The sequence below is a fragment of the Protopterus annectens genome, chromosome 10.part0 (genome assembly GCF_019279795.1).
Source record: "Protopterus annectens isolate FY-2018-M chromosome 10.part0, PAN1.0, whole genome shotgun sequence".
Classification (NCBI taxonomy): domain Eukaryota; kingdom Metazoa; phylum Chordata; order Ceratodontiformes; family Protopteridae; genus Protopterus; species Protopterus annectens.
In genome coordinates, this window is record NC_056744.1 from 339,218,563 (window position 1) to 339,241,577 (window position 23,015).

A 23,015-nucleotide genomic window follows, 5' to 3' on the forward strand; every position below is an offset into this window, starting at 1 on the left:
GTTTCTAGGCTGTGCTTGTGCTGGGACCTTAAGTTCTTTAGGTACCACTGTAGCTTTCTCATACCCTCTATGCAGCCTGGCAAGGTTGGATTTCAGAAGCCGTTTCTACCAGGTTAGAAGAGGCCTCGGTAGAAGGCATGATATCGGCTGAAGAAAGAACCGCTTGCTCGGTTTCGGCCGAAACCGAGACACTCGTGGTTTGCTTAACCGCGGTTTCGGCCGAAACCGCGGACCGCAAGTGTCGGTCCTTTTCTTTGCGCTTTTTGGTTATTTGCGTAGTCGGAGGATCCAACGGCATAATGTAGGCAAAATCGGAGCCGAAAATCTGCTCAGCAAAGTCCGACCGACGTCTAAGCGTCCGTCGGTTAAAAGAAGCACAGGCTAGACAAGCTGCTACGTCGTGGTCTGGGCCTAAACAATGTATGCAATAGGAGTGGAAATCTTTATGAGGTATTTGTTTCCCACAAGATAAACAGTTATTAACTTTCTCTGACATCGGCTGAGGCAAGAAAGAGTCCCCAACGGGGTACTTAGCTTTATAGAAGTCTTCGAAGTAGTATTCGGTAGTAGTAATCTCTGGATCTGGCCGACCGGCACTTGCGAACAGCTTCTGCTTCGGGCACCACGCGGCAAGAAAGACTGAGGAAAATGGCGTCGGCTGATGCCTTTATACCCGAAGAACTGCCGCAATGACGTCGGGTGAAGTGCGACACCAGCCGAAGCCAGACCCAGACTTTGGAATCCGGCCGACCGAAGGGCTGCCTGACGACAGGACAACCCATTTGTAAAGACTGCAGATGCATCCTTGAAGGACATCTGTATTGTCCATCTGCATGGGTGTCATGAAGTTCACCACTTCTGTCTTTAGAAGCATGAAGTTGGCTTTGGAGAAAATTTTTACCATGGTTTTCTTAATGGGGGGTGGGGTTGGGATGAGGATATCTAGGGTGATTAGCTGATGGTCGGATCTGACCAACGAGGAGCTGACTTCAGGTGTGGAACACCGGTTACAAAAGTTGGTAATGACTAGGTATAGGATATTGTTGTCCCTGGTGGGAGTGTGGATAAGTTAATCCAGGGCATTGGAATTTATGAATTCCAGAAAGTGTTAAGCGAAGGAGTTGGTACACGAATAGTTTTCCCAGTTAATGGTAGGGTAGTTGAAATCACCCATTATTAAAGTGTTTGGTTGAACCCTAATATTTTCCAGTATATCATGAAAACAGGAGTGGGAATCCTGGGGCATGGTGAGGGATCTGTAGCAAGCTACAATTTGGACTGCAGTTTTTCCCAGAGTTAGTTGTATTTGGATAACCTCGGATGCATTATGCTGAGCAACGAGCCTGAAGGTATGAATATCCTTAATGAATATGGACACACCTCCGCCTTTGGTGTTCTGGTCCAGGTTAGATGGCCGAAAAGTGTGGTGTGAGTTATAGCCTGGTAATGCAGGGATGCACTCTGGAGCCTTGGATAGGACGCCAGGAATTGGCTTTTCTGGGTACCAGGAAAAGTCTTGAGTAGAAACCTTGCTCCCATTTTTCTTCTGGAACAGGTTGAATAGCCCTGATGCTTAAAAGAGAGAAAACTTGCTTTTGAGCCTCTGCCCACTGATTTGTGGATAGGTCTGGCCAGCCTTTTGGGGTTGGTAAGGAGTGGAACTGGAATCTGTATCTGTGGGAAACTCTGCTTTGGAAGTGGGAGCCCCCCACTGCTTAGGCCTGCGAGTACCTTGGGACTTAAGCCTGTGTGTTCTGCTGGTTCTGGGTTTGGACTTAGAAGGCCTGGAAGAGGCAGGAAAGGACCAATTCTTAGAGGGCCAATGCCTACTAAATCTGGGAGGTTGTACTTGCCGGAAATATTTAACAGTTTGCATAGATTTAGCTTTTTCTTCCATCTTTTTAAGTACTTCTTCTGCTTTGTTGCCAAATAGGCAGTCTTGGTTTAAGGGAGCATCCAGTGATTTAGCTTTAACATAATCTGGCAAGGATTGCTCCTTAAGCCAGGCATGGCTTCTAAGTACAGACACAGTGACAGCAGCCCTGCAAGATGCCTCTAATGAATCAAAACCACATTGCAAAGTATGTTTTCCAACTTGTTCAGCAGAATGCATTAAATCCTGTAATTCTTTATTTTAAGCACTGTCAGGAATCAACATCATTTTCGGTTAAAGCAATCCAATAATATGCTGCTGATACTTTAACATATGAAACTGGCAGTTTAAAGCCCAAATGGCCAAAGTTGCAGAAGTGTATACCCCATCTATCCAGCACCCTGGAATCTCTATCAGAGGGGGTAGGATTTTTGGCAGTAGTAGCCTTAATGCCCTTCGGTCCCTGTGAAATGGTCTCAGGATCTGCAGTAGGATTTTTAAAGAGGAACTTGTGAGAGTCAGGTACCCTGTAATACCCATCAGGCTTTCTGGGAGCAGGAGGTAAAGTGCCAGGGGCCAGGCTAGATTCAGAGAAGGCATCATCTACAATGTCCAGTACAGGAGGGATAGCTAAAGGCCTGTGTTGAGGCAGGAGTAAGAATTTCCTAAGCCTCTTTTTGGAGTCAGAGTAATCCTGGCTTTCCCAGCAGAAATGCTCCCTAAGAGTATGCAAGGTTTCAACAAAAGAGAAATCCTCTGGAGGGGAAGCAGAGGGAATGGAGTCCTCTGCATCAGAATACTCATAGGTAGATAAGTGCAAATCCTGGTCATCAGAGAAAACAGAAATTTCAGAATCCTGATCAGAAGAATAAGAAGGAAAATCAGTCCTAGGTCTCTTAGAGGGGGGAAGGGTGGCTTCCCCTGATTAGAGTAATAAGGTCCTCAGCCATTCTTCTCATTTGTTTTTTGGGCATAGGGGCCTGACCATGCGGTCTGGGTGTCGTTTTTTTAGGCACAGATCGAGTTTTAGGCCTTGAAGAAGAAGATGGCATCGGTTTAATATGCAAGTCAGTAGGCCTGAATACACCCTCAGAAGCCAGTGCCTGCACAGCCGCTCCGGACCCATTCAAGGCAGACACATCTGCAGGTTACACAGTCGAAGAAGCATCTCTTGGCATACCGGACTCCGAATGGGTCTCAGTAGAGGCCTGCGAATCTGAAGTAGTGGGTATCAGGGGCTGCGAAAGCGCCTCACTGAGTACTGGCGACTAGCTTAGGAGAAGCGTCGTCGGCAGCTTTGGACCCATGCGGTCTGTCTCTGCCTTTATCTTTGCGTTTTTTCAGAATGTCGGTAGTCGGGTGGCTTACCGAAGCTATTTCTGGATAATTGAACAGAGTACCAAAATATCTGGATGCGAAAATGAACCGACGACGAATAGTATGAGGTTTGAATAAGGCACAAAACCGACAGTGAGATACGTCGTGGTCTGGGCCTAAGCAAGGAATGCAGTATGAATGAAAATCTTTATGAGGTATTTACTTTCTACAAGAAATACAACTGTTAACTTTTACTGACATCGGTTTAGAGCATGAAAAAAGATCCCCAACGGGGTACTTAGCTTAGTTTAAGACTTTGGATCTGAAACTCGAAAACGAAACTTTCAGAGTCAGCCGACCGGCACTTGCAAACTGCTTCTGCTTCGGGCACCGCACGGCAAGAAAGACTGATAAAATGTCGCCGGCTGCATGCTTTATACCCCTGACTACCTGACATCATGGAAGATGAGACAGCAACCGACGCAGGACCCAAAACTTTGACAATCAGACAACTGAGGGCTACTGCAAGCAGATAACCCAAATGTGACGATTGCAACAGTGAAACATGAAGAACATCTAGTATAAGCTGGATGTAGCAGCAGAGGTATGCAAATCAGAGCCTCACTAGGTCCAGTAACCTCAAGTCTCAGTGAAACTGGAGGGTCACCATAGACCTACAAGCTCCCTGCCTGTAGCTTCTTTCATGGCAAATGTCTTTGGTCACACCCTCTTCCTATGCTTTCTAGTCTTTAGACTACTGGTGGAGGATTTTTCCTGACCTAAAGAAATACCAGCATAAATGCCTCAAGCTTTTCTGATCTAGGCAGGTCTACAAAGTCTTCCCTTCTTTCTGAAACTTGCAAAGTCTCACAGCAGGAGACAGTGTTCCCCTCTCATGTAAAAGAGATAATGGCAGATACCAATCTTTTAGAGGAATCTGACCTCTATAAGCACACTCGCTGGTTAACTTTTCCAGGGATGTCATATCCCTCAGAATTTGATCAGAGGTTCTAACCCAAAAACCTTGACAGCCAAACAGAAAAATACTTTACACAATCCAATTACACTACAAAAAGCAATAGGTAACTTACGCTGAGTACAAATCATTCTCTGAAAGTCACCTGGAAAGGACTGATGGTCAGATGGACTAATGACCACTCACTTCTTGAGGCAGAAAAGAACTGAAAATGGTGTAAAGCTACTCCAGGGGCAAAGGAGGAACTTGGGTTGATGGAGATGTCTGAAAATACAAGTAGCAAAGCAGGCACTGTCTTTAGCCAATTCTGATGGATTCATACAGCAGTGTGGTCCCTGTGATGACAACTGACTGTTCCACTGAACACAGCTGTTTCAGTCTGACAATACTGAAAACTGGGAATAAAATTACTGTCTCCAAGGCATCAGGATCCAGGGTAATGTACTACGTACCTGGTAAAGTTATCACATCCTGAAGATACCAACTACACAGCATTTTGCTAACCTATGACAGCATCTCCTCTCACAAACAGCACCTACTCAGGCCATCAGCAGCAGCGGCCAGTGATATGGACACACAAAGGACATGGCTCTTACAAAAAACATTTACTCCAAGCACTTGATGCAATGGGCACAGTACTATCTACATAGGAATGACATCATCTACTGTGAGCTCATTGTACAACAGAAAGCAAAAATACAAAGCTGTGTGTTTCCTACCTATAAAATTACATATCTTCAGCAGTCACAGGTGTATTTAGAGAGGTGTGCTCAGGGTCCTATACTTCCCTAATCACTGTCTGCATTCACAAATAGCCAATAATCCTACAATGCTTGACTCAGGCTTTACCATGTTGTTTACAGTTTCATTTGCATTTTTCACTTGCATTCAAGTTCTGCTGTCCTTGCAGAACTTTACAATTGTGACAGCACTCTAGAGGTATGCTATGTCGGACTGATTTGCACTTTGCACCCATTACAAAAAAAAAAAAAACAGTAAATCTACTCTGAGCCTACTTCTGTGGCAGTAAAATACAGCAAAGCTTTGAGAGTAAAACAAAAATGACATATTATTGCTATTTATTCTAGTTTAATAAATGTATGATAAAATTATGCTCATTACTACCTACAAATCCTCTTAGTACAACACATCCAAATTAACTACCACTCAACACCTCTTTTATTCCTTTATTAACCAGGTAAACCCACTAGACTCAACTGTCTTTTTACAAGGGCAAGCTGGACAAATATTTAACAGTTGCTAATGTTATTGCTTAACTACTCACTACTGGCATGTCCAGAAGAAAATAAGTAAACTTATCTAAAGGGACAGCTCATGTAACAGAAGACATTACATGACTCATCTAAATTGTACTTCTTCCAGTTTAAACAATCAGCAAACAGATTCACCATAAAAAATGGTAACAGTGTAAGGAGGTCTGTCCAGCCCCCAAAACCACCAAACACTAGCCCCAGAACTCGGAGCCATATGTTTATGCATCATAGTTAGGCTCACTGTGGACAGTAATGTTACAGAACTGATTATGATTTAGTTTAACCCAAACTGTTCAGTATGAGCAAGGCCACTGGTTTAGGGTTATTAAAAGAATGAATTTTCATGTTTTTTTTTTTTTTTTTTTTTTTTTTAGATGAATTGCTACTGCAGTTTCTAGTCACTACTGTGACTCCATTATAATTATGTTGTACACAAACAGAATGAAAGCATATTTTAAATAAATAAAGCCAAAAGACAGAACACATAGTAAAGGTAAAAATGCAGGTTCTGCTGAATGAGTGATATAGTTTAAAATGCTAAATTCCACGAACTCCATTTCGTTTTACCCAGTTAGTCAGTCAAAACTAAAGAACATTATAATCTTGCAGGGAAGATGGAAATGTGATAGCCCAGAGCTTTAATTCACAAAAGGGTAAAGCAATATTGGAATGAACAGCCTACATTTATTTGCAGCATGTGGCTAACAGGCTTGAGGGGAGCTTACATTAAAGATACTTTGTGAGTGGTATTAAGGGGAAGCACACAAAATAAGGTGCAAAAGACCCTCAGATAACCACGCCCAGCAAGGATGACTTACAGAAGTAGCATGAAACGGGGACTGCCTTACAGAAATAGCATGAAACAAATTATTTTTAAGTTATATTACCATGCCAATTAGTCTATGACATGGGAGAGTACGCATTACTATCCAGTCAACAGGAAACAGGACAGTGTAAATAGATATAAATAAATAACGAAGCGGGAGAGTATGTATTATTATCCAGACAACAGAGAAAGTGACCATGTAAATAAATGAAGCGGGAGAGTTATGTATTACTATCCAGTCAACAGGGAATGTGACTGTGTAAATAAATACGTAATGAAGTGGGAGAGTATGTATTACTCTCCAGACAACAGGGAAAGTGACCATGTAAATAAATGAAGCGGGAGAGTTATGTATTACTATCCAGTCAACAGGGAATGTGACTGTGTAAATAAATTCGTAATGAAGTGGGAGAGTATGTATTACTCTCCAGACAACAGGGAAAGTGACCATGTAAATAAATGAAGCGGGAGAGTTATGTATTACTATCCAGTCAACAGGGAATGTGACTGTGTAAATAAATATGTAATGAAGTGGGAGAGTATGTATTACTCTTCAGACAACAGGGAAAGTGACCATGTAAATAAATAAATAATGAACCAGGAGAGTAGTCTGGAAAGTAACCATGCAAATAATAACTATAAATAATGAAGCGGGAGTGTATGTATTATTATCCAGTCAACAGGAAAAGTGATTGCATAAATAAATATAAATAGATAATGAAGCGGAGACTATGTATTTCTATCCAGTTAACAGGGAAAGACAGTATGTGAGTTAACTCGTTAGAAACATCAGAAAAAAATCAGCATCAATTTCAGAATAAAGACACATGAAAATAAAATGTATTTTTAAACTGTTTGCAATTAAAACATTTAAGTAAGAACACAATGCATGTGAATAAGGGAGGCTGCATTACATGCTTGGGTGTTGGTGGAAGACAAGGGTAAAAGAAACCACGTTACTGACATGCACAGTATTTATTTTATTTTACTCATTTTTTGACTTATGCTAGAGGAACATTTTTACAAATCATACAAGCCAGTAAAAGTCCCATATACCCGACATCCCTTTAGTACTGCACTGTTTTGCACTGAAAGGGTACATTGTACAGTGTCTTTATAACGACATTATGAGTCCGGACACTCCAGCAGATTATCATGAAGTTGCTTACTTGGCACAAAACCATACTGCAGTTGGACACTGACTGACTTTACTTATGTAAATCTTGCCTATCATTTCGGCCATGGAATTGTGTGCAATAAGGTAGAGCCATTTTCAAGACAGATTCTGAAGTGCAGCAAGGGGAAGAACCAGTCAGCATGTGTGTGTCAGATATGCAGGTTTGTAGAACTACTCCTGGAGTTTTGTACAGCTGTGTTTCCTACAGTTACGTAATTGTAAGGTACTAGTTATGCTCATCTTAATTCTGGTCCAGAATGAAACAATTTTAAGCATTTTTGCAGTATCTGCTACTGCTCAAGGACAAACAGGAAGGAGATGAGCCACAGCTGGATGACAGAAACAGTGGAGAAGATGACAAAAGTCATGTAGATTCCGTAGCAATGGCTCGACATTTCCAAGACTTTTAATTAGTGCCACTCATTCACAAGAGTTGATCAGCACCACATCTTCCATTCATGTCACCGCTGGGTCCATTACTACCTACAAGTACCCTTTTCAGAGGATACTCGATGCAAAGAATTGAGTAGAAACATAGCTATAAAAAGTACCAACCCCGCTATAGACTCCATACACCTAAGACATCTAAAGCTGATGACACTGTACTGTCCACCAAGGAAGTCACAGTGCTCCTGCAGATACAGTTTACATAGCATATCAACAGGTTGATGACACTGTACTGTCCACCAAGGATGGCACAATGCCCTTGCAGATACAGTTTACATAGCACATCAACAGGCTGACACTGTACTGTCCACCAAGGATGGCACAATGCCCCTGCAGATACAGTTTACATAGCACATCAACAGGCTGATGACACTGTACAGTCCACCAAGGATGGCACAATGCCCCTGCAGATACAGTTTACATAGCACATCAACAGCAGTGGAAAATGTTCTGCCTGTCTGATAAGGCACCTTCTCAAGCAGGCACCATAGGTATTGGCTACATGGGAACATTTGAAGCAGTGGCAGTGTGCCACTACCTGTAAAGGTGGACTGATCTGCAGGTACTACCTTCAAAGGGTAACTACTGCAGATAACATTTACCAATAATCACAAAATGAATAATGAATATTCCCCTTTTCCGAAGCCGGAAGCAGCTACATGGGAACAGATACCTGGAAAGAAAGACACTATACAAGCTACACCTTAGTACTGCATTTCCTTACAAACAGTCATATGTGTGGGCTAAGTAACAACACACCACCTACCTGCAAACAACACCTCTCCACAACGGATGGGCTTCCGAGGCCGAGTTCTGGGACCCTGCATCAAGGGACGCTCTTGAGGCAGAAGTAGATAGTTCTTAGCTTCATCCACCAGATCTCTGTAAGAAGCAGATGAAAGTGTACTTGAAAATAAACATTCATGTTGGGAGAACTTTCAGTTTCTGATCTGAGAGAGAAGGTGCTTCCTTGCACATGTACTCTTACCTGTGAAGTACTCCTAGAAAACAGACTTGTGCTCACCTGCTAGGTGTTACTGTTCTAAATGCGACTTCAGATGTTCCATGTTATGGAACTATGAACACTACAGCACTTAAAAAAATGTCATTAAAACTGTGCTCAAATATTTTATAATGACAGAACAACAGTGACAGTGTAAGAAGGTACAGCTGTGTTTGGAGCTTAACATAACTATAACTGAGCATTTCTAATGCTGTAGTCACAACATCTGGAATTCCTGCCTGCAGGGAGCCTTACTGCTTGCACAAATTCCACATCTCTTACCCCCACTGGCTTTAGCTAACTTCCTTCTACTCGGGTGCCAGGACATCAGTAGTCTAAGAAGGGCATCTCCATCTTCAGATCTTTCTTGTAATGGCTGGAAAAGAACACTTGTACAGAGATGAAAAAAATGGACCAGACAGAGTAATTGCCAGGGAACAGAAACTTAACTGAAGGCCCAATCTGAGTCTGCGGGTTTTAAGTAAGCCCAGTTTATTGACACTGCCTGGTGATGGACAGAAAGGGGGAATATGGATGGTAGGAGGGAATTAAGACTAACAGTGAACACACCTGGGTATCTACAATTACAGTAAGTTTAAAATACAACTGTACTGTATTCAACACAACATTCACTTTTAGAGGCATAACATGTGGAAGGACTCCCAGAGCTCAGAGGCCAGAAGGTTGTGAAGAGAGCAGACCCCAAAGCATGGCAGTGGCAAAACTTATCCTGGCCCTCAAGGAAAAACTCAGGCTACAGTGTTTTGAGAAGGTGCAGTCTGATGACCAGATAGCTACTTCCAAGATGACAGGGTGTTCACCCCCCCCCCCAATAAAGGCAGTGGTAGCTGCTGTGACTCTCATGGATTGAGCCTTATTGTAGTCAAGTACAGCTCTGCCACCGAAGGAACAGAAGAAACAGATAAAAAAATGACTAGTTCACTCTAATAAGTTAACCATTTTGATCTATGAAGCTATAAAACTACACCACATATTTCCCTACATTTGGGTATTCCCAGACACAACTCCTATATCTCAAAGTTATGTATAAAGGAAAAGCCTGTCACAAGTCTGTACACACAATCTCATCATAACATTGAAACTACACTTGAATAACCAGAGGCACTGACTTAACACTATAAGGTAAGCTGTCCATAACAGTGTTTGGTGATAAGTACAATTCTTTCGTCTTCTTTTACACATTTGCTCCTAAGCTTCCCAGCTGATACTCATAATTATGAAATAATCCACGGAACTTCCTTAAGCTCTGCTATGTGTCAAATTATCTGGTTTATACTGGACTTGTAAGGTATATTTCTGCAAGCTGAGTGACACTCCTAAAGTCTCGCTAGCATCTCAGGAAGAGACATTTTACAAATGTTCTGTAGTAGCTTGTGGTCTCACTCCGCTCTGATTTTTCTTAAATATAATGGAACAAGTATGCCCTTCTCTGTCATACAGTGGTATGAAAGTAAATCAAAGAAAAAACGGCTACCCTAAACGAAAGGCAAAGCTGTTGCAAAAATTGATACATTTGAATCAATGTCATTTTGTAAAGGGGACAAACATTTGAAAACATTAACAGAACAACTTACTCTGGCTCCAGTGTTTTTGTTTTGTTTTTCAAGTTGAAGTGAGTTGTTCTGAGTTTTTATTAACAGAACAATGATGATCCAGAGGGAAGCAGAATGTAAGAAAATATCACTGTTGGTGGGTCTTGATGCAGAGAAAGCATTCAGAGTAAGCTGGGATTTTGAGTATGGCAAAGGAAGCATTTTCATTCCCTGATACAATAAGGTTAATTAGGAGGACATATGAAGGATCAGAGGCAAGAATTAAAGTGGGAAGGTCCATCTCCGATAAATTGTGTTTGAACACAGGAACCAGGGAAGTGTGTGCTATTTCCTTTATTTGCTTTATATCTGGAGCTATTGGCAAAAAAGGGACTCAGAATTTCAAGGATATAACTGGTACGGTAATCAAGAAGAGCTGGCTTTATTTGTAGACATTATTATTTGTACTGATAAATCTAGAAAGGGACATGTCAGTGTTATGGAACATTTTCAGTTCCAAGTATTTTTGGGATATAAAATTAATGAAGATAAAACAAAGTCTATAGCCGTAAATTCTGTATCCATACATGAATTGGTTCAAGCAATACCCATACCTGTGTGTACACAATAAGATGAATTATTTAGAAGTATGAATTAAAAAGGCTTCTGCTACGGCAGCTAAGGACATGTAGAAAGACACTAAACGAAAGATAATACAAACTGAGAAACAAGAAGCTCTTGTTTATGGATGTACATAGTAAGATACATCATCATCATCATCTTCTTTCGGTTGTTCCCATAGGGGTCGCCACAGCGGATCACCTGTTTCCATTTCTTCCTGTCCTCTGCATCTTGCTTTGTCACACCAACCACCTGCATGTCCTCTCTCACCACATTCATAAACCTTATCTTAGGCTTTCCTCTTTTCCTGTTACCTGGTAGCTTCATCCTTAGCATCTTTTTCCCAATATACTCACCATCCCTCCTCAGTACATGTCCAAACCAACGTAATCTTGCCTCTCTCTTTGCCCTGCACCTCATCTCCTTATACTCCTGTCTACTTTCTACATCTCTCTGACAATCCCACTTCTTCTTTGCCAACCTCTGTCTGTACATTCTCCTGTACTTCCTCATTCCACCACCATGTCTCCTTGTCGTCCTTCCTCTGTCCAGATGTGATACCAAGCACTTTTCTAGCCGTCTCCCTTACTAGCTCTGCTGTAGTTACCCAGCTATTTGTTAACTCTTCACTGCCACCCAGTGCCTGTATTAACTCATCCCTGAACTCCACCTCACAATTACCCTTTTTCAATTTCTACCATTTGATCCTTGGTGATGCCCTCACACTCCTCCTCCTCTTCTTGATCACCAACGTCATCCTACAAATCACCATCCTATGCTGCCTAACTACACTTTCTCCGGACACCACTTTACAGCCTCCAATCTCCTTCAAACTGGCCCTTCTACATAAGATATAATCCACCTGTGTGCATCTTCCTCCACTCTTGTAGGTCACCCCATGCTCAAGCAGTGAAAATGTTTTTAGTCCATTTCACTGTACATACAGATCAGGTATATTTTTTAATCAACCAGAGGAGAAGTCGTGGACAATAATTAATAAAAAATTGAAAGATTTTATCTGGCACAGGAAGTGGGCAAAGGTTAATTGGGAAAAGCTGATCCTTCTAAGAGAACAAGGTGGTTTGGGATGACCTGATTTGAAGGGATATTTTATAGAGCTACACAATTAATGCTCATATACATAACACAAACAAAATGTCATTATTCAGTGTAGAAAGGGAGGACAATGAAACAGGGGAAGATTACAGAAATAAGGACAGAGTGGTATTCTGGATGCAGATCCTTAAGGAGAATAATAATAATCATACAGAACATTATATCATAAAGTGGCAGAAAGTATTCTGAGAAATACGCCAACGTGAGAATGGAGAAAGGAGATTTTGTTCCAGGGATGACTGCAGAGAATAGCAAAGGGGGGGGGGGGTGGAATTTACCAGAGAAAAGTGGCAAAGGAGCAAATGTACAGGTAAAAAATGACAAGAGAGGGAAAGGTAACAGAATGGGAGGAGACCAAGAAGACATTTGGACTGCAGGCTCTCTAGATACTGCGTTCCCTACCATGGATTTGATATCAGAGTAAAGGCAAAGAGAAAGGGATAGGGGAATCCTAAATGAAAAACCTTCTTTAAGTAGAGTTTTTAACTGAATCTAGAACAGAAGCAGCTGATAAAAAATGGACAGTTATTTGGGCATATAAAATACTGCATGATTATGATAAGAATAAATCAGAGGAGGTTAGAAAAGATTGGGAAGAGAGACTGGATTGCAGTTTACAATGGAGCAATGGGAAGACGTGCATGGCTCCCAAGTATGGAAAAAAAATTCTAGAAGGTTTAGGATTTTTGTTTGGAAGTGTTTATATAAGTATTTTATTCCCCAAGCAGACTCCAAAGAATTTTTACTCGGGTAGATGGCATATGTTAGAGGTGTGAGGGGTAGTAAAAAGATAGCTGGGAACATATGTTTTGGGAGTATGAGTTGGCACGCTGTCAGAATTACTGGGTGAGAAAATGGGTATAACTAAGGAAATTATTCTTTTAAGCTGGGATATAGGATCTGAATAGCCTAGACATACTAAGGCCTTGCTAAATTTAATTCTAGCAGGTACCAAAAAAAAAAAAAACAATTACTAGAAAAAGGAAATCAAAGTCTAAGCCAACTTTATTTGAAGTACTAAGTACTGTATCGGAGATATAAAAAAAAACAGAAGTAGAATCTTTAGGATAGGGAAGAAGCAAATTACAGAGAAAGAAATGGAAACTGTGGGAACAATACATGAAAAATAAGATTTAGGAGGAGGAGAGAGGTTTAAGGGAATGCAAGGATTAAGCAATGTATGTAATGGACTGATGATAGCTATAAAAAGAACATATGAAAAATATAATGTATGTAATTGGAGACATATGGTTTGTTTTATTAATGTATGTCTGGCTGTATCTTTAGTGATAATTTAATAAGGGTGTTTAAAAAAAAAACATTTAGAAACCCAAACTTTCTGCAGTAAAGTGTCTCCAAGCCTTTGATGGCTGGCATCCATTTGAAGTGTCACTCGGTGCAAAACATTACAGAACTTTAAAGTGAAATGTTTCAGTAACTAGCTTTTTTTTAGCATCTCAAACCTCTCCTGTTCCTGTGACCAGGATCATGCAATATCCTGTTTTAACAGCTTCCTGAGATGCACTGCTCCAGCTGACAGGTTTGGCATGAACTTGGAACAGTAGTGCATTATACCAAGGAAACCCATAAATGATGACTTGGCACAGAGCTTCTCAGATTTTATTATGGTAATGACTTTATTAAAACCAAGTTTCAGATATTCAGGTAAGACATGCCCCATGTAGGGGAGCTTCCAGTATGGCAGTGTGTGGGTAGGCACCTACAATTAGCTCTCCCAACCTGACCGCCAAAAAAATTAAAAAACAAAGCCAGTAAAACTAGTATTGAAGTAAATTTACTGAAAGGGAAAGCTTTCCCATGTACCCTAGAGGAAAACCTAGAAGAAAACAGCTAAGAAAAATAAAGACACTGGTGGGAAGGATTGTATCCAAGTGGACATGAAGCCAGAGAAACCATGGCAATGGAGACAGAGCCTCGGCACTCACAACAGCGTCCAAATGATCCAAACCGTGCCTCTACGCTGGGAAAATCAATAAAACGTACAAGGTGGTGTTGAAAATAAAAGGAACTTTGGAAGAATACATAAGAGAAAAACAGAAATAAATTTAAGAATTGAAAGGGACGTTATTGGAACGAGAAATGTTACATTAACAGATGAAGATAAAATTAGACAAACTGGACAATTGCTCATGAAAAGGCAGTTTGAAATATTCAACTATAAAGACCCAAAAAGCTGTAAGGTACCAATTGTTAGCAAGTTGCTCCTGAATGCATTAACAAATGGACAGAGACCATAGATGAGAACTTAAAAATTAAAAGAATTCACCGGCTCTATCTGCCTAGTGCACTGGACAAAAGGATAGTAAGACTGATATTAGTGAAATTCCACATCAAATGAAAAAAGAACAGGTGCTGTCAAAGCTGTATACAAAAAGGCCAGACACTAAAAATTAATAAAACCAGTATATATTATACAAAGAAAATTCAGAAAAACTCAGCAGACCAGACAACAAAGAAGTAATCACCCACAATAAGTTTATATAAGGAAAAGGGTTTAAAGATTGAAGTTACTTTATCCAGCCACATGTTGCTTGTTCTACCCAAAGGGCATGAAGGCATACCTAGCAGTGGAACTGGTAAATGAGGAGCTGCAGAGAGATTCTGCAGACAGGGAATCCAATACGAAAGAATAGGGCAGAATGCCAGCAGACAAATCCATGGTTCTCTTCCCCAAACAACCACAGGTTAACAATAAAACTCTTCCCAATTTTTACGCTACTAGACAGGCAAATTGTGCACAAGTTGCTCTGAGTGCAACACAGAATGCTGACAATGCAACATCAAGCTGCAAATACACTTGAAAATGAGCTGTAATATTTACTTATTCATTCGTGTTGGTTTACCACGGTAGTGCACTGATCAATACTAACCAATTTCAAGCTCAGCCCGGCAGAAATACAAAACATTTCACAAACAAAAAAAAAAAGAAAGAAAGAAAGAAATGTAAGCAATAACAGAATAGTTCAGACTAATTACAAAGAACAAACATCCATCACATTTGATTATGTCTTTGCAGGACAATAATACGTTATTTTTTGTATTGTGTGTACTTACTACAAGGTAAATATTCTGTCTTAGTAGTCATGAAGCACTCTAGGGCAGTCACATACCATCGTAGTTCTGTGGATGGCAGTATCAACAGTTTTCTGCAACAAGGGGAGAGGGAAAACTTTATCTGAATTATTAACCTGACTTCATTGTTTGTTACCAAAAGTTTATGTCCATTTATAGTAAAAATGTGAGGAATATCACACCAGTAATGAGAAAAAGATTGTTTCCAGAAATAAAAATTGCCAGAGTGGTGGAGTTTCATCAAGGGGTGGGACCTTGGCAAATATGAGTGACTGACTGGTTATTTTGAGGGTATGCGCAATGCTGTAGATCGCTCAGAGCTTTCTTCACAGTCTAAACACACATGGGTTTTGACCTTTAAGGCGATATATTCAAACAATTAGGGAGTCGATCTGAAAGGAGCTTTGTCAATAAACTGATACATGCCACTTTATGGAGGACAGTTAGAAAGGCAGGGAGAAAAACAAACTAACACTAAATAGATTAAAAGAGTGCATCACTTGTAATTTAGACAAGGAAATTGACAAAGCAAATGCTGATAGAAAGAGTGCACAAGAGATCATGTTATATCTGGCTGACAACAAGCACAAAGCTTGGGGGGTTCTTAACATACTGAATGAATAAAATGAGCTCTCAGGGTCTGGAGAAAAAACAATAAGAGGAAGTTGAAAGTGTTTTAAACACTAGGATGGACAGCTGAAGTGATGTGCAAACGTACATAGAGTGAGCGTACATTCTGGTTAGGAAGGTCTATTCAGACATTGCTGTACACAGTTTTGTTAAACATGTTTGGTTATATAGTAGATAGAGGGGGATGGGATGTTATAGGATTACTTAACAGATTTAAGGCGCAGCTCTGTTATACTCAAACAGGGAGTAGTACATTTAAGGAAACAGCCATGAAAAGATCAGGCATGCAGATGCAGAAGGAGAAAGGAAGAGTTAAGATAAATATCTGAAAACAGAAATAAGTAGATATCCCTCCATTATGAATGGCCTGCTTTAATTCATTACTGTGGAATGTGAATGATTAGTCAATGAATAGAAAAAGAACAAAGTGTTGGCATTTACATTTAAATGTAAACTGCAAGCAGTAATGCTTCAGGAAACCTCCATCAGTGCTCTGGGACACAGGAAACTGATTAAGCAGAGTGGTAGGGATGGATACGAAGCGCAGACAAATGAAAAAAAAGGGAGCAGTACTTTGATAAAGAAAAAACATTAACTCAAAAAGATGAAGAGGAAAAGTTTAATGCGTTAGGAAGATATGTTAAGAGGATGTTGCTAGGGGAAAGTGATCAAGCTGGCAAATGTGTATGTTCGACCTAAAATAAAAATTGAAACCTTAAAAACATCTTAACAGAAATAACAAGCTTTCAGCACAGGATGATGTTTCAGGTGGTCTGAGGAAGGTAAATATAATAAAAGAGGCTACATTTCTCAAAAGATATTTAAAATGTATGGGTTGTGGAAGTGGTTAGTGCACAAACTAGTTAAGAGGGAATGCACATTTTGACTGGAAATATAGTAGCAAAGTAAGGCTGTACAGATTTCCTGTAGTGACACAACAGACTGGTGGCATGGCAAACCTCAATACCAATCCAATAACTTTCTTGAATCATGCACCTGCAATCCCACAAATTGAGACAGACCAATGTAACAAGACACTGCTGTCTTCCTATGCACCTGATGGGAAAAAGCTTTAGAGGCTGGATTCAGGGCACTATGAAACTTACATACAGGAAATCCAAGTGGACTTGGTTAGACTGGAGGGCAATCAAAATTACCTTGAAAACAATGTTAACTATTAAGGAAAGACTAAATGGGAGGCAAGTAATAACAGCTACTTAGAAGAACTGAGAATGACTAATAACTGTCAGAAGTGAGGAAGGTTGACAGCTCAAGAAAGGGAAGGAGAGTAAAAGATAGGAGGATTACCTAGTTAACATAAATACACAAAATAGCACTAAAACAACTTTTTTTTTTTGGATGTAAATCCCAACACAAAGTTCTTATAAGAGCACAAAAAGTGCTGAAATTGGTCAATAATTAAGAGATGTATTAAATGGAAGATTACAAATGGACCCAATGAAAATTCTAAAGATATTCAGGAATTACTATGCAAAGCTATATAAAAGAGAGGACAAAGGGAAGGAAGTAGATTTGGAATCTAAGACATTCTGGAAGATATAAATGTGAAGTAAATTAGAGAGATGAATGATAAAAACAAAGAGAAATTACAAAGGAGGAAGTTCAAAGGGCAATGAATCATGAAGGCTGCGGGGAAGAAACCTGGGTTAGATGGTATCCAAGAAGAAATTTAAAAATTGGGTGGCAATGAAGTGACAGACATTGGGTATGTATTATTTAATGCCATCTTGAACGGAGGGGAGGTACGAGAATCTTGGGAAAATGTAGTAATGGTGCTACCAAAAAAAGGGAAAATCCAACAGAACCAAGCTCATGTATACTAATCTCAATTTTAAACCAAGATCATATGATTTTTATGACAATTCTTGCTAATAGACTGGTGCCAACGTTAAAGCACATTATAACTACACTGAACGGCATGGATAATGAAGGAAAGCAAACTTCATTAACAGCATCAAGACCTTAAATGATACAATGGCAAGCAGGATGAAATCAGGACAGGCTAGTACTGTTGGGTCAGGATGCCAAAAACAGATAAAGGTAGTGGGGAAGTTTAATTTCAGCTTGTACTGGGAACTAGACAGGGATGCCCTTTTCCCCATTACTCTTTGTAATTTTGAGCCCTTGGCTATCCCCAAATAAGACACAATAATACAAGTTACAACTGGTCGAGCAGGCAAGAAACACTGTCCCTACTTGCATGCAACATTATCTTCTATGTATCAGACCCACAGCCACATTTATGATACTTACAACATTGAGGAAATATAGCAGACTAGCTAGGACAAAGTAAACCAGAGCAAATCATAGGCAATTAGTTTAGATTATTCATCCACATGTGATAAGGTATACAGGGAACGACTTACGAATGCCTTAACATAATGAACTGGGATAGGCAAAGTTAGAATTTAGGATTCCATAGAGACGGCATGTGGCATACTTTGGTATGACTCGGGAATGGAAACACACAAAGCATAATATACAAAAAGACTCAGATGCATGATTTGATGAAGATATTAACTGCTAGAATGGACACTGCGACAAAGAAGAAGCTACCATCCTGAGCTTATAAAGCTAAGACAGACAGTTATAAAGAGCTGGAAGACAGATTAAGAACTAGTTAGGCTGAAAACTTAGGGAAACCAATAAAAAAATAAATTGAGACAAATATGCTTAGCACCAAGAACTGCAAAAATGTTCAAGGAAATTCAGAATTTTTGCTTTGAAGTACCTGCATAACTATTTCTATACTCCCAGACAGATTACACAGGATATTCCCACTATAACAGTGGAACAAGGGGAACCTGGAAACATTTTCTGGAACTGTCAAACTTTAGAAAACTTAAAAGTTGACCTGCAAAGCTCTTAACAAGGTAGCAGGTAAGGAATTAACATTGCTACTAAGTGATCCAGAGCCATCAAATCTAAGAGGTAAACAGACACAAACAATACAGCGGTAGTTAAGAAAACCATCACAAGCAAATGGGAGAAGTCAGAAATAAGGTGGGAATAAGTGGTGGAAATAATGAATGAAATAAAGAAAGGTAACCATCAACAGTATGCAGAAAAGATGGAAAGAATGCTAAAAAGTAGATGGTTGTTATGGAATCAAATGATGATGAGTATATAAATAAGAATAAGCAGCAAGAAGGGGATCTGTGAAAATAAAAAGAAAGGGATCACAAGAAACAGACTCAGGTATAAAGAATTTGGTTTCAACAATGCTAGAATTTATTGAATGAAGACGACTGTATGAGTACAGCTGTGAACATCTTATACACTGCATGGTGGTATAGTGGTTACTGAGACCAAACTCTGAATGATAATATATGATGGTTATTACTAGGCTTAATTTGGAGATGTTAAAGATGGTCTAGAACTGAAACTGACTTCAATGCTCATTGCAGCTGGTTTGTACACTATGTAAAAAGGAATAATGAAAACAACTTTGTAAATAAAGTTTTGATTATAAAAAAGACATGTCCCATGCATTTAAGAAGAGAAATATATTTAACACTTATTTCTAATCATTTTTAAACCATTTTGGCTCAGCCTATACAGCAATGTGCTAAGTCATAAATCAAGCTCCTGGCTCGTTAGTCTTCCCCAATACTAATACTAGACCATTATCAGTAATACTGACTACCCACCCCCCAACCCTTTAGACATTCTATCATTATGGCTACTGCTTTTTGTAAACACTTCTGAAACTGATTACGTTATAAAAGGTCATCTCAGAAACAGGTATCTAACCTAGTGGGGTGCCAAGAATGCACAATTTAGTTTCAGAAAGTCCTCTATTAAAATTAATCAATCGCAGAAAACTTACATTTAGTCTTAGTACCAGCAACTTCAATAATCTGAATTGAATGAATTAAAAGGGTGCACTACTCAGCTGTTAAAGGTCTATGTACATTCTAAACTTTTCTTAATTTGCTGATCCATTCTCCTCCAACAGTATTTGGAGCATTTCTTGCTGAGTTTATAACTGACACAGCTTTATTTGAAGCCTTAAAATGGTACTCTCCTGACTGATGCATAGTCAGACACATACCTCTTAAGAGTAAGAAATCTGGACAAAGCAATAAAAAAGTGGTACAAATAGGGACAATTTTGAAATACTGCTCTTACACACTTAGAAAGTTGATAGAACAGGTTTTGCATTAGCATGAATTTTCCGAAGGGTATGAAGTCTAATGTCTGTCATCATTTTCTTACTTTACTCTTCAATGATTCGCCACACAATTTTATGAAAAATGGACCAAAAATATAAGGCAAAAATCTGGACACTATGCAAAAATCTGTACAGGTGAGAGGTATGGCAGACAGCAGGAAATAATAAACAAATAACAGAATCTTGACTGTTCTGATTCACAACCCTCAATGAGGGACTCATAACTATACTACAATCAATAAAAAGCTAACACAGTGGGTTTAATTTATGCCCTGAAAATGTCAGATCAGTGAACAGAGGTTTACATGGAAATACTCTGATTATTTAAAAGTATTTTCTGCTGGCCTGCTGCAAGTAGCATCTGTAGCAACCATAATATAATGGTCTTGGTTCTACACATAACCTTCTGACCAAAACTCATCACTTGTGTTGCCAGTGATGATTAGCTACTGCATGCCATCGGTACTGCACTCACATAACTCATTTCAACTAAACTCAAACATTTTTTTCTTGCTCTGTTTGCTTACTTCTTCTATATTTAAATCACACTGCACAGCTTTAATTAGAACTTTACACATTTTTGCAAAACAATTCTGACCTCCAAAAAGTCTACAAATAAGATTAATGGCTCTATAAAGTATTTTCTTGAGCCTGTAACCATACTGCATGCACTGGATGAGCTATCTAACTGCTTACTACAAAGTACAAGATTGGATATAGTACAGTTGTGTAGGAAATTACCATGACTGAACATATCTTAGTATGTTCACTACTGTAACTTTTGGGACTTCTGCCACAAAAGACCCAACATGCACAGTTTTTATCCCACCTCCTTCAGGTTAGATGGATGTCCTCCAATCAGGACGTTAATATGTCTGTGGTATAAGAGGGACAACCACTCAATCCATTTTTTTTTTGTTTTTTTTCCTGTCCCTTTAAATCAACAAAGGTCTAGCAAAAGCCACAGTAGTAGGCATTTAAGTGACAAATGGCCCAGGGATGACAGCCCATCAAGAATCCCCAATCTTCCCTCTCAAAGCATTAATCAAACCTGAGTAGAGGGCATCTCGTAGGGTTATGAGACAGGGAAGGTGGGAAACATGGTGAGTGGGTCCACACCCTCACTCCAGGATGTTACTACCAGGATACAGAGGAGTGGAGGGAGGTAACTATTAATGTGTGAATAGTGAACATGCTCCGATATCTAAATTTATGGTAATTTTGATAATTTCCTACACATCTGCACTACATTCAGCACACTGTTCACTGCTGTAGTTGTAGTGACATCTGGTATGGTGGTGCCTAAAAATATTCTCAGAAAAAAATGAACAGTCATAGAAATTAAGACTGGTGACTTAGCAATATTGTGAGAAAAAAAATGAAATTACTATAGCAAGAGCAAGATTCAAGGCTCAATTAAAACTTTGAGCTCATATGAAAATACTGAAACAAACACGTCTCACGTGAGCACCAAAATTTAAAAAAAAAACATGAAAAACTGAACATTAAAAAAATGGAAGATAAATGAGGTCTACCTTAGCATGGGGGTGTGAAACTGTAATGCTGTTTTTCTGCAGGAAAAAATTGCAATTTGAATAAATCTGCTTCAGAGATTTCAAAATACTATACAGTACAAAGACAAACAGCATTTGGTACCAAAACTGTCCTTGTATCTGATATGGCATAGCCAGTCTAATATCACACAGTATATGTGTACAGTTAAGTGTACACAATCAAAATGAATGAAAGAAGAGGCATTAGACATGATTTACCTTCACCATCATGACTTGAGTGGCAGACACAGCCAATCACTGGTAACTTATATTTAAAGATAGGCTACAGTACACTTACTATGCCCACATATGAACACAGTACACTTACTATGTCCACATATGAACACAGTACACTTACGATGTCCACATATGAACACAGTACACTTACTATATCCACATATGAACACACACAACAGGCTACCCATAGAGTCTCTGTCTTTTTGCCTGTTCCTCAACCCCTGATCCACATCCCAGAATACTGAATTCCTGACGCATTCCAACACCCTATTTGCTCCCTCATTTTTTTTTCCAAAGTCCCCTACCTCAATTATGACCCCCCCATACTTTGATATTATCTTTTCTGTTTGTGTTCTTACCCAACATGCACTCTAACTGCAGAGTGATGTGATCTAGTTTGGATAAGGACTCCTCCACCTGAACATTCCTGACCCTCCTCCTTCGTTAGGACTACATCCAGAATTCTATCCGTTGTGGTACAACTCTGCACTAGATGACTGAACCTCTCATTGTTCAAGACATCAGTCAGCTCACACTCCCTCACTTCCTAAGCTTCATCTGGCATTCTGACCCCCCCCCCCAACGGGGATAACCCTACTCCCACGCTTCTTTACTCTCTGCTCCCTTTACTTACCTTTTTCTCCAGACATATCTAGGGCTGACACAGTGTACTGTTCCACCAGCACTTACCATAATGCACAACAGACCTTTTCCAACAAACAGAGGAGGGTCACCACAACATAAATATATCTAGTCCAGATGTCAGGGACACTGCAAAGTCTTACATACATCTAGAACAGAGATTTATATCACCACAAAGCTTTACATAGATCCGATACAGAGAGCAGTGACATTTCACAGCTTTTCACACAATGTGTAATCGAGACTAATGCGTCACAAACATCTTGCACAAATATGAAACAAAGGATTGTGCCAGAAACTCGCACACTTGAATAAGGATTCTGAAGCTCTCACAAATGGAATGGCCACAAATTTAAAACTCAGAATACTGGTAATGTTTCCACAGTCATGCTTCCTCTGTCTGCTTAACCCAAGTGGATTTAGGGAGGGTGAACAAAGACATATTTCTGAAGTGGCCAAACACTAGATACCTCCAGAGGGAG

The 23,015-nt window shown here is 39.7% G+C and overlaps 1 protein-coding gene across 3 annotated transcripts in view; it reads right to left on the minus strand.

Annotated features, from left to right (window-relative positions):
- The window catches only part of KLHL20 (kelch like family member 20), a 1,442,445-nt gene that overhangs the window by 641,764 nt on the left and 777,666 nt on the right, over positions 1-23,015 (minus strand). For all 3 annotated transcript variants that reach the window (XM_044085231.1, XM_044085232.1, XM_044085230.1), the window contains one exon: positions 8,657-8,772. In XM_044085231.1, coding sequence (XP_043941166.1) covers positions 8,657-8,772 — 116 coding nt within the window. The remainder of the gene's footprint in view (positions 1-8,656; positions 8,773-23,015) is intronic.